Source organism: Phaethon aethereus, assembly GCF_964289735.1.
Source record: "Phaethon aethereus genome assembly, chromosome: 3".
NCBI classification, from domain to species: domain Eukaryota; kingdom Metazoa; phylum Chordata; class Aves; order Phaethontiformes; family Phaethontidae; genus Phaethon; species Phaethon aethereus.
In genome coordinates this window covers 25,740,833-25,754,363 of record NC_138576.1, presented here as the reverse complement: position 1 = coordinate 25,754,363, position 13,531 = coordinate 25,740,833, and the positions used below count along the sequence as shown (strand labels likewise).

The following is a 13,531-nucleotide window of genomic DNA, read 5'->3' as shown; positions in this document are numbered from 1 at the left end:
ACATACATATTGTTAACTATTGGTGATGTTGGATACCTAAAAACATGGAAAGGGTTTGCCTGCTTTTTATTGACTGTATAGTTGTAGGATAATTCCCAGTTAAGCCAAATATGGGATACCATCTTTTGAACATTTTTAATGTGTTGTACTTAGTATTTGACTTCTGTGATGCAGTGAGGTATTTCTGGAGAACAACAGGTAGCCTAAAGCTTTAGTCCTTAAGGGTACACTTTGAACTTGCCTTGCATTCTGATCTGTGGTTGATCAGCACAATCCTTCAGGTAGCACCTGACAATAACTTTGTGTTTTCATGTGACATGGTGAGTTTGATATGGAATGAGTTTATGGATCTCCTCTACATAAAATGACAATTTTAAGAATAGTGTGTAAAAGTATGTAAAACCTGAAAAGATATGACACTGATGACAGACAACTCTCTGGTGTTTCTTATGGCAGTTAATGACCTATATCACTTTATGGTAAAATGGGAGGAATGTTAGGTTTTTTCCTTATACAGATTTTGATGGAGGGAAAAAAAAAAATCTCAGCTTTTGTCACTTCTCTATGGTTTGCTCAAAGCTGCTTTTGGGATAATTCATTGAAACTTATACTTTACCTTGTTATTAATAACATTGATCGTTTTGTCTAATAGCTTTCGCAGGAGACATCCAACAGCTGATTTCAGGCAAGAATGTTTTGTCTTTAGATTCTAGTTACTTCCTCTGAGAATGTTTCTGGGAACAAGCTGTACACATATACGAGCAGAGCTCATATATGTGCGCACACATATATATGTGTCAGGCACAGTGCTGAAAATGTTTAACAGATCTGATTCTCCTTCTAATTATAATGTGTCTTGCCTATAATCATTGTTCTGATTTGAAAAAAGAATCAGTCCTTATGGGTGCTGGGTCCCCCCTACCTTGAAGTATTGGTTATTGGGGTTTTTCTTTGCTCTTAAATTTCCCAAGAAAATTTGATAAACCATGACAAAATTTTTTCACATGTAGTAACCCTGAACACATCACTTTGTACTATAGGCAGCTGTAGGAATAAATAAGGTAACATAAAATGGAGAAAATGCTTCTATTTTTCCTTTGCAACTGCTGATTGGCTTTTGGCAGTTGTGAAATCAGTTCAAGTGGTCTGATCATCTGAGACTCTTCATGCTGGGTACCTGTTTCTGATAAAACTGTTTTCTAGAAAGCTTCATTTGACCATCTTAACAATGAGGGCAGTGCAAAATGTTTATTAGAAATAATCTAGTGACTCGGAACGAGAATGTGGTAGTTCTCATTGGAGGGGAGAGAAGCTGGTTTTGTGTTGAATATGTCTTCAAAATACCTGCAAAGTTCAGGTTAGCTTTAAGCATGTTTGAAGGCCTATCAGTTTCTATGTGAACAGCTGGGACTTGCTAAAATTTCATAACTACTCTCAGCAACTTACGTGAAGAACCTAAAACTTTTTAGGCTGATCTGCCATCTGTATTTCCTCAGAAACTGCTCAGTGTTCATTTTTCTTACAGCAGCTACTTGTGCTAGACTGTGCCCATGCCTTCCTTATGGGTCATTGATTCATTGTATAACTTGGGTTAGGAGAGACTACAGTTATTTGATGTTATCTCCTGCTGTTCAAGGCACTGTCAGGTTCCAGTATCTCCAAGGATGGTCATACCAGATCCTCTTTGGGCAGCAGTTCCAAATATCACCACCATCACGGTGGTGTGTTTTTCTAACACAAAACTGGAATTTCTCTTGCCTGTTGATTCCCATCCTTTCTGCACTTCCAAAAAGAACCTGGCTTTTTCTACGCCGCTCCAATAGGTAGCTGAAGACAGCAGTAAGGTTCACCCTTTAATGGTCATCTTTTAAGGGCTCGACAACTCTATTCCTTCAGCCACCTCTTGTACATCACTTGCTACAGACCCCTAAGCATATTGCCATCCTCCAGAAAACTTGATGCACTATCTGTTTAGTACAAGGAAGTCCCAAAATATGCCCTGAAAAGTGGAGGGTGGAGAAGTTCTGAGCAGAGCTAGCTGGACCTATTACTGTATTACAGAAAAATAAATATATATTTATACAGTTTATCACTAGAAATGGCTGAATGTCAAGATCTATGAAATGACAATGGAGAATGAAATGTGTGTGTTTGCTTTTTTTTTTCCTTCCTCCCCCCCTCCCCGAGGCTAAACTCAGTACTGGTTGTACTACTGTGTTTTCTATCACAGGTTCTGTTTCTTCTTTATAGACAAACCAAATATATTCGATCTGTGGTTAAAAAGTACTTTAACATGTGCATTTTGTGCAGATTAATGCTACTGAAAGTTAAGGAAGTAGCAATATTTTAAGCTTAAAGTATTGCCATATGCTCAATATGAAGTAGTGCAAGTTTATCAAATGACAGCTCTATTAGCAGAGGGACTTGAAATGATTCTGCTTTCCTAGCACACACAGTTGCCTGTCTAAACAGTTCTCTTTCTGGTTGCAGTAAAGGCCTACATATTAATTGTAAGATACATTTCCAAAGTAAAGCAACATGCAAAGGTGTGTGATTTTTCTGCATGATGAAATGAATGTGCAGAACACATCATGATTCAGGAGCTATAATGACCTAGGAAAAATGTTAGGAAAGGGGGAAAAATTACTTGGTAGGTTAGCAGTGTTTTAATTCTGTAAATGTCTGAAGAATAACACTGTAGATTTTCCTCTGCTGTCTAGTTTTTGTTTGCACTCAATTTCATGGCATTTGATGTCAGTGAATGTATTACAATACTATCAAAAGATGCTTTCAGAAATATTTCAGGCAACAAGGCTACTATAGAGGCACTCAGGTAGTCTGCTGAATGACTGACATGCAGATTTCTTCTATCCAAGAATTTTCCATAAACTTTTTTTAGAATTACTATAATGTAGATAACTTGAAAAATAGATTTCAAGTTGCTTTATTAATTCCTTTAAGTTTACTACACACTTGCCTTTTCCTATATCTGTAAAACCTCTAAGTGCACTGATTTCAGTTATAAAAGTATATATTTGTCATCTCTTAATGTGAATTGCAATGTCAGTTAGTCTAAAGAATGATCTTCTAGTATTTCAAGGGAGATACTATAGAAACAGTTTTATTTATTAAACAGATAAAGAATCCATATTGTAGGAGTGATACTTACTATTATAACAGAATCAAAGCAGGCAGGTCTAGAGGTCGTAACAAGAGATCAGGATGTCTAATCACTGCTCAAATGAGTTCATTTATATGAACCAAATCCATGCCAAGTGGAGCAAACGCTGATCAGGAATAAGGTAGCTAAAGCTCAATAGTTCCACATTGATATAACGTTTCTTTTTTATTGTGTTTTTTGGGTTTTGGTTCTGTGTGGTTTTTTCTGGTTTGTGTTTTTCTTTTCTTAGGTCTCCTATGTAGTGTGAAGTGTTCAGACTAACTGCTTCTATCTTTTTGTGTGTTTCAACTTGATTTTTCTTCCTACAATGCATGCTAGTTTCCTGTATTTCAGCAAAAAGTGTTAGATCCAGAAAATATTGTAGTGTTATTAAAAAAACAAACAACAAAACCCTTAAACCAGAAGTCTTTGAATCCTTTCTCAAAGAAGGAAGAGATATGTAAGTAGGACTAGAAAATACCTACCCTAAATTAAAAATGAACTGTCATACAGTACACTCCTGATGTAGGTCTATAGTGATAACCACTCTAATTTATTAAATAAAATAAGAGGCACATTTCCCAAAAAAATGAAACATCTAGTGAAGGTGAGAAAACATATGAAAGTCTGAACATAAGATGTGTCAAGCCTCATGGTAGTTCTGCAGTTTCAGGGTTGAAGAAAAAGTCAACCTGGTTATTTCTGGAGCTGGAGTAAATGAGGTGGAAAGGAATAGGAGTAATAGGTTGACAAGTACACAGGAGGTGAAAAGATTAAAGCAAACAGCTAATTAGCACGAGAGACAATGTTGTTTAAAAAGAAAGGAAGAAATTGCAGAAAGCTTTTTGCTGACTTATGCTGCCTTGACTATATGCCTTCATCTGTATTTAAAGCTCTCTTTGCTTTGATTTGTGACTCATCTGAGTCTATTTTCCAAAGCGCAAAATTGGAAAGAGATGGGGAACCACCTGCCTGGTGTAATTCAAGAATGGAGTTCCTCTTATACGTTTTAATATATGAGAGGGGTCTTAAATAAGCCTGGTTTTGCAAAGGAGTTCTTGTTCAGTGATACTGCTGAACTAGTATGTTGTTTACAGTTATTTATCTTCTGCAATTCAGATGCCAATTAATGAAATATAACATCATTCCACAATAAATCTCAAATGCAAGATTTTTTTTTTAAAGGCATAGATCATCTTAACCATCCAGATGAAAATTATATGAAAACATTTTTGGTGTTCAGGTTTGTCTGTTTGGTTGGTGTTTTTCTTTGGTTGGTTGGGGTTTTTTTAAGGTGTTCTGATGTCTGAATCCAAGAAGCTCTTTCAGGGTGAAATTTGAAGAAAAAGTGGCTTTTGGTGCATTGCCCTGTGACCAGTGGATCACATACCCCTGTTGCAAAATACAGAAATTAGTTAGTGATGTAAACTGACAGTATAGTTTTGGGTTTCTGGGACAGTAATGGTGTTTTATGTCTTACATTAAACTATTCTAATCATTAAGAAACCAACATCACACTAGTATTGGCGGGGTCTAATGGATTGTGTTTAGTGATGCTTCCATAGAGGATATAAATGTGGTGGTGGGTTTTTTTTTCCATCTGTTTTATCCTTGAAATGAATAAAAACATTTATTTGGGGAAATGATCTTAAAATCAATATTGCAATGTAATCATAGCTTATCCAAAATTCCAGTTCGTATGTAAAGGTAAGACTGCTAATAAGATGGGAAATGTAAGGTAATTTTTCTGAAGCTGTTAAATGGAAAGTTTTTGTTGTTTTCTGGTTGTGACATTATACGCCATTGAACATATGACATCCATGCTTTTTCTCAAGCATCAGCTGGAGGACAGGCAGGGTAGTCCACACTATCTCAAATAACACTAGGTATCTCTGTGTGAGTCAAGGCCTGGGTATCTAGTTCTAGGTGTCCTAAATTTGCCTGTGTCCATCTTGAAAGGAATCCTATAAAAAAATTCTTTGTCTTCCATAGATAAAAACAGGTCTTTTTTTCAGTGTTCTCTGGATAGTGCACAGATGTGTTAAAATAGGAGGGTTAAAAAGCTCAAGAACATGTTTGAAATTCTGCAGTGAATGTTTAGAGACTGCACCAGGGTAAAGAGCATATTGTGTTGGCAATTGTAGAAATGTGATGCTCATCCTAATGCTCATCACACCTACAGATGTGCTTTACTTTATTTTAAAGGCTATAATAATTTGTGCCTCTTATTGCACAGGTTATCTGGATTTCAACTTCCATCATCTATTGTGAGTACAGGATCTATCCTCACCCTCTGTTTCACCACAGATTTTGCTGTCAGTGCTCAAGGCTTCAAAGCTATCTATGAAGGTCAGAACTCTTTTCCTACAGTCTTTATTCTACTTGATACGTGTTTTTCATGTTGAAACATGCTGTTTCAATTTTAACTGTTTGGTGTTTGAATAATCAGTGAATATAGCATAAACTTTTTTTTATAGCGTACTTAAATGTTACTACATCATGGCCATAGTCTTGATTTTGAAATTTAATTTAAACTAATACTTTAATTTCTGCTGGAACTTTTAATTGCATTTGTCAGGCTTCTGAAGCTGGATTCAAAAATGATTATTTTTGAATATTTTTCTTATTTCCTAATGATTTCTTTTGACAACTTCTTTATGCTATAACAAAAAAGATGAGAGGAGATATGAATACTAACTGGTCTTGAAAATCAGTCACTAAACTTCTCCTTGTGGAAAATTAAAATAACAATGGCAACAAAAATATATGTATATATAAAATTAAAAACAAAATAAAAAAAAAAGGTTGAAAACTGGTTCCATGGGAGCTGTTAGACTACAATGACGACTGCACAGTTCTGGAGAAAAAAGGCCAAGCGTTTTGTGTCTTCTAGTGTCTACCAAGAATTAAGCTCATAAAACTGGTCTGGTGCCATTTCCTTAATACTTTGATTTGTACAAAAGTCTTTGAGCTCTGCAACCTTTGTTTGGGAATGTGACCAGATACAGTGGTAATAAGTCAGTTGCTTAGCTTTGGTTTTTGTTTTTGTCTTTTTTGATTGCGATGAGTAGCTTAACAGTATGTCTTTCCTTGCTAGCTATTCTTCCCTTTCTTTGTCCCCCAAAGCCTTATCACATAAGTCTGTTGATGAGTCTTTTTTTCTTTTTTAATTAACCTGAGATGAGGGCTGTGGGGAAAGGCTAGGGAAGTTTCATTTTAATAGTCTTGTAAGTTTTATTAGATAAGTCAAAAAGGAGTGTCAGACACCACGAACACACCAGGAACTGTTTTCGTTACCTCAATAGGAAGTTGCTTTCTACATATCTGTGTTTTTCTTTTCTAGCAGATGCATACAATAGCATATTTCATACTTTTATGCAATCTGAGCAGTTGTTTTTCATATGGAAAAGACAGTGAAGAACGCTAAAGGACGTCTCTTGACTGTTAACTTCGGAACACATGCACAGAGCCACAGGCTGTAATATAATGACGATTCTTGCTGGCCTACTTTCTTGTAAAAACCCCAGCAGGAGGAGCTGTAATTAACATTGACAGGTAGCACCACTCTGGTTAAAAAATACTGCCCCTTTTCAGATCTAGTGCTGTAAACCTGGCATTGTCTGTGAGCTTTTAAATTGACTTCAAAATATGACATGCAACTTGGGAAGAAATGGTGAATGTCATTCAGGTGACAGCCTCTTGGTGTACAGACAGGCAGTGGGGACTGATAGTTTGGCAAGGATTTGTAGCAGTGAGGGCTTAGATTTTTTTGTGAAGGCTTGGGGTGATTTCTGCTGCAATGGCCAACAGAATTACTGAAACCCCATAGTTTAAGAACCTCTGTAACTGTTCCCGAAATTACTTGTTTTATATAGTGACCCCTTCTGGCTCTTATGCCATATGTAATCTTATAAGTAGGCAGATGACCAGTTCCTCTGGGATGGGGGAACACAGCCCAGGTGTTACCAGTGACTGGAAGTCTTTATAACCACTCTTCTGTCCACCCACCTCTAAGTTAATTTGCTTTTACAAAAAAATATCTTGTTATCCCTGGTTTTAGCCAGCTCTTTCATTCTTCTCCAGAGGAGGTGAATTACTGTTTAGCTGGAAGTGTAGGGAGGATTGAAGTGGTACTGACTGCTGACATTTAAGAGTTTGGGACACTATGGTGTTGTAATGTACACTTTAAGAAACGCTGTTTTAAGCATCTTAATTGGAGAGAAGTTTTAACCGTGTGTCGGCTGTTTAAAAAAAAAATCTGTTTTTTTAAATGGTACATTTGGGAGTGATTAAGTAACTGATTTTTTTTTTTATAGAAGTAGAGAAGTCTACAACATTCAAAAGTTAAGGAATTCTAAGAGATTGGGAGCAGGGAAAAAAAGCTTTGCATTACTATGGAAAGGCGTGCAAAGGAATTGTTCTGGAGTTGTACCACTTGTCTCACAGTAGCAGATGAAGTACATCTGAAAAATTCAAATATTAGGACTAATGAAGGAACTAATTTACATAAACTTTCCATATTCTGAGAGGCTGCAAAACTAGCTTTTTTTTTTAGAATTCTTGTGACAGACCACTCTTTCTTCTGAATAGGAAAATTTCACCTAATTAGGATTGTAACCTTCATGCACTTAAAAAAAGATAACTTTGAAGACACTAATATTTTTTATCTCTGCTATTGAATGTCAGTATTGTAAATATGATCATGGGGGGAGAAAGCTAGTGTTTTGACAACAGTGACTCTTATCTCTCAAAAGACTTAATACTGGGCCAGATTCTCTGCTGTGGTGAGCTTCTGTTCTGCAGAGCAGAGAGGATGCTGTTGGGAGGTTTCACCACTACTGTCTGCAGGGTGCTCTTTTTAATTTAAACTCATTGGTGAACGAGGGTAGGGCATTGAACAAGGAAAGAAGGCATATGAACCACTTCAGGACCTACTGAACAGCCTCTGAAGGTACACTCACACTGATATGCCTAGCAGAGAGAGAACGCTACAACCCATTCCCTGGGCTGAGATTCTGATCTCTGTGTTTTATTGAGTATATTCTTGATTTATGACCTCAATTCTTGTACAGCAATGACATAATCAGATCCTTTGTGTTTTTACAATATATGAATACATTAACAATGAAGCTAGTGAGACCACATTCCAGTGCTCTAAGCCCTTAAAGATTATTTGTAGCTATCTGACAGCCTGCTGTCACCCATACATCACGTGAATATTAATACTTAACTAAATCTGATTTTGTGGCAGTAGACCAGCGATAGCCATCTAATTTTAACAAGACACTGATATAGCTGGGCAGTTGCCGAGTTCTTAGGCTGAAATGCATATTTCTTTATTATATCATTACTTCACAAGATTTATATATCCATTTCTGAGAATCTCTGCTATTTTAACTGGTAATACTTCTATCTTCCTCAGTGATCTCAACAGCACTTTAAACTTTTGGTACAGATGGAAGCTAGCTTGAATTATTCTTATTTTCTAGAAATTATCTATGGGATTTTTAAATACATGATTATATCAGTAAAAGAATTATAAATTTCAGAATTAGTAAATTCCGTTTATACAATTTGTCAATCTTTTAATCTCCTGAATGATTTATTGACCATTATCATCACTGTTGGGTAATAATTAAACCTAACTTTTAAGCAACAGGATTGGGGAGTTGAGGCATAGATTTTGTTTTTGTAATACGTGATTTTATTTCTTTGTTTTAATTGGCAGCGCCTTACTTCATATAAAGCATGTTTAGGCTTTGAAGGGGGTGCGTGGGGAGAATAACAAAATACTTGTGACTTGTGCAGTTTTGTTTAATTCCCTATTAAATCAGTTTGCTATTTTCTAGAATGAGATTAACAAACTTCAAAAATGTGCTTTAAGGGCTACAAATGGAAGTTCAACTTTACTACAATGATATAGTAATTTTCTTTGGAAAGTCAGAAGTATTCCTCCCATACAGGACACTTGCATATAGTTGGTAATACAGAAAAGCACGTTAAGTGATGGCACTATCGGAAGTGTTATACACATGTATTTTTACTTTGAGTAATGCATGGTAGAGTTGTTATATGATCTTTCTTCTACTAAACTAGTGTGTGCTGCCATTCAGGGAATCCAGCTGTAAAATGCCGAAAATTCAGTTAAAGTAGAGAAGCTTAATTCTAAGTATATTGTTAGTCATCAATGTAAAATTAAATGTTATGGTTCTCAGTTTATATTTTGCTACATTAGTGTCTACCACTAAAAATTAAACGGACCTCAGAGGTTAACAATCCTAGGTTAATCTTAAGCTATCTTGATTTTTTTTTTTGGTAGTGTGTTTTGTTGTTTTTAACCACATTTTATAATGTAGAATTTGTGAAGTGTCTAAACAAGAAGCCAGTTGTATTAGACCTGATGTGTGCTAGCATTTTTCCTTGACTTCTGTTCTACAGCAGCAGGTTTTCTTTGCCAAAGGAAGAGTTCTTGCACATCCCTCTACCCTACCTGCCCTCAGGGCATACTTCTTTTTTTCTTTTGGTATTTGAATTCTCAAAGTTTTCTGCTCACACCCACCAATAACATTTATACTGGCAGTCACCTTATCCTGCCTTATGTATCTTCTCTGAAGCTTCTTTTTAAATCCCTTTCAACATCAACAGCAGAAAGTAGTGGTACACTTCCATGGTGTAAGGTCTTTGAAAAAAATTTTTCTTTTTTCTCATCTTGCTATTCCTGTTCTCCCTGGGTATCTGTTATTTGATATGTTTTTCCTTTTTTTTTTTTGTTTTTGTTTAATACTTTGAACTATTTAAAACAAAAATACAAAAATTTTCAAAAAATTTGAAACATTTCCCTAACCAACTTGAAAACCTAATCTCTTGCATTGATTCCAAGAGTTTACCAAGATGATTTTCCCGATACTGTGATTTTTCCAGTCAACATGGACCCAGTCGAGATAACAGAACTCTGGGCTCAAGCTAACACTTCTGGTTCTCTCAGCTTCTCCAGTAGGTATCTTGTTTTTTTTTGTTTGTTTCCCTCAAGTACTAAAATACCTTTCCTGCACTCTTTTAAGAGTAAAAATCTCCTTTTCACTGGGTCGGCATTTGACAGTGCTTCCTACTTGTTGTCCATGAGTCTAACTGTATTAGATAATGGCTGTGTATTTCTCCCAGTGAACTGGTACAGTGATAAGAGTAGTTACTCCTTGGGAATGGGCATGTTCAAAACAAACTGAATAATCTGAGGCAAAGATTTCAAGTTGAGAGTAAGAAGCTGAGTTGGCAAGAAAATACCAACTTCTATGCAACTCATGCATAATGATCCCCTACTGTTCAGTGTGAGCTGAGTAGTTTCCTGAATCTTTAACTATTACTAGTTAATCTCTATGGTTTAGTTATAGATGCTGTTTTATCTATTAGATAATATTCCATTTTGAGTGTTCCAATGATCCGAGACTTTGAGTATGACTCCTGAACCTCAGTGGATTAACATGTCCAGCTCTGAAGAGGTCCAAAAGATTATAATGAAAATCTAATGATGACATTGAGAACTATACAGATCATTCTATATTCTGCTGTGAATTTTTTTTTGGAAGGATTCAGTTTGCTGCTCCCAAATCCATAACTATTCCCTCCTCTACTGTAATGTTTGGAGAAAGAAGCAGCGTAAATTTTAATCCTAGTTTAACAATTTTAAATGTTAAAGGCACAAACTGCCTTTATTTAGCATGTTTTTGGTAAGAAAACAAAACTAACATTAATACTATAGTAAAGGCTGGTATTCTTCTAAATGTAATCTTGCAGCTATACATCTTAACTAGCAATCTTACCATTGACTGTTAGTGTAATTGTCCATAACATCTGTTAATAAACTGATACATTTCTTTTTTTCATTAAATATTTCTTGCTTACTATTTTGGCAGTCTGTTCTTTTCAAACTGAGGTGTTTGTTAGAGCTTTAAGAAATGTCCACATGACCAAGTAAACTAAGAGCTTTAAGCAGTGAAAGCACAGACTGAAATAGGATCTTTTTAGGTTGAAGTTTGTAGTCACTTCTCTTTGGAGCAGAAGGAACTGTTTTCTGAGAAGGAATTTGGAAAGAGCTTTCCTTTGTCAACTGAAGTCCTTAAAAAGAAAAAAACTTTAGTAATTTTTTTAAGAAAATAACATCTCTTTGGAATGATACAATCGGAATGTTAATGATGACATACAGGAAAGAAATCATAATGCAGTTAAAAATAAAGCTGATATTTTGTGTGTCAAAATATGACATAATGTGTAGCAGCAGAATATCAGGGCAGAAGAGGTCTGGCAGTGCTGTGGGACTGTTCTATGGGACCTCCAATAGCTAATCTAGAATATCAATGATTTAGGCATCAAACGAGTTCACTTCAACAATAACAGCTAAAGAAAAATATTTTTAAGCTTACATGTATTCAGAAAACTTACGAAAACTACAATGGAGGTTATTTTGTGAGGGGAGATAGGTGAAGCAGTCTGCTTGTGCTCTGAAGTGTATGAATAGTTCTAAAAGTTGCTCAAAATGTTAAATTTATGGAGAAACAAATTTGGTCAGTAGAGGCAGGTAATGACTGTACTCTTATATGCCTTCTCTTTCCAATCTTTCATATATGAAGAGATTGTGCACAGAAGAAATTATAACAAGGTATGAACTGCTGACATTGGGTTTGTTACTGGTTCATGCACCAAAGACAACGAACACAATAGTTCTTATATGGATAAGTCACTAGAAGGCACAAAATAATCCCTTACTTCCAAAATCATAGGCAGTCAAAGAGACAGTTCCAGGAACATATTTTAAGATAGATAATCCCCTTTCTAAGGGTTACTAGCCACACAAAGGCTGTCTTTACATTAGGGACTGAGCTACTAGGGGTGAGAGCTGGAATGCAGAAAACAGCTGACAGCTTATAATTGGACTACTATAATGGTCAAGGACCTTACAGAATTATTCTTCCTTTATACAAAATTCATTGGTTGATAATGAGTTCTACAACATTTATTTTCTGCCAATTCATGTAGCGTTTATTCCATCACAACAACTTTCATTATGGTGCCTTTTTTTTTTCCAGGAAAGAATTTCCTAGAACCTCCAACTGGGACGTTTCTGTCCTTGGGCAGTTTAGGAAATAACATTCCAGAATTCTGACTCCTGGTCCTTCAAATATTGCTGAAATGCAAATTTAAATGTTTCACTGGTGTAAAGGAATATCACTTCTCTTTTTAACTGATGAAGTTACCATCATAAGTTCTCATGACTAAGCAAGCTCTGGAGTATACTTGTTTTAAATACAGTTATCACTTCTTCTATGCACAATCTCTTCATATATGAAAGATTTATTGGGCCTGTAACTTCCCTCCACAAAACTCTTACTTGTGCTCCTATTTGAGATCACAAACCCAATAGGAAAATGATTTGATAAAAGTGGGCTTCCTAGAGGAAAACATTAAGGAGTTGCTCCTCTGCTACTATGAGGTGCAAGTTCTAAACCAAAACAGCATATTCTAGTGTGGAAAACAGAAGTGGAAAGTCAAATTTATAACAGAATTGTTTCTCTCTGTACCCTAAATAACTTGATACAGTGCTTTCATTTCTCTGCTATTGAGTATTCAGATTCTGTAGAATCTAATCTGTACCCCAACTGTGCTGATACTAATACCCTGTTTCATGTTCGTTCTTATCTGCCATCATTAGTATGTTTTTGTATGACTAATACTAACCTGTGAAAAATACTTCAAAGAATTTTTTCAAAATGTCAAAATTCCTTTAGTGCAGTCATTGCCTGATCTGAATCAGTGTTAAGATGTTGTGGTTTAACCCCAGTAGGCAGTTAAGTACCACGCAGCCACTCGCTCACTCCCCTTCCCCCAGTGAGATGGGGGAGAGAATTAGAAGAGTAAAAGTGAGAAAGTTGTGGGGTGAGATAAAGATAGTTTAATAGGTAAAGCAAAAACTGCATGTGAAAGCAAAGCAAAAGAAAGAATCTATTCCCCACTTCACATCAGCAGGCAGTTGTTCAGCCATCTCCAGGAAAACAGAGCTCTATCATGCGTAACAGTTACTTGGGAAGATCAATGCCATCACTGTGAACATCCCTGAGCAATGGCAGCCCTGGCCAAACTCCACCCCTCCCAATTTTATTGCTGACCATGACATCATATGGTATGGGATATCCCTTAGGTCAGTTAGGGTCAGCTGTCATGTTGATGTCCCCTCCCAATTCCTTGTGCACCCCCAGCCAACTTGTTGGTATGACAGAAAAGGACTTTTCCTGTGTGAGACCTGCTCAGAGATTGCTAAAACATCTCTGTTATCAACACTGTTTTCAGCACAAATCTAAAACATAGCCCCATACTAGCTAC

The 13,531-nt window shown here is 36.1% G+C and overlaps 1 protein-coding gene across 1 annotated transcript in view; it reads left to right on the top strand.

The window, feature by feature from the left end:
* CSMD1 (CUB and Sushi multiple domains 1) overlaps positions 1 to 13,531 on the top strand; it is a gene marked incomplete at both ends in the record, with an annotated part of 1,255,958 nt that overhangs the window by 356,045 nt on the left and 886,382 nt on the right. The window contains one exon of the mRNA XM_081998094.1: positions 5,397 to 5,509. Within this exon, the coding sequence (XP_081854220.1) occupies positions 5,397 to 5,509 (113 nt within the window). The remainder of the gene's footprint in view (positions 1 to 5,396; positions 5,510 to 13,531) is intronic.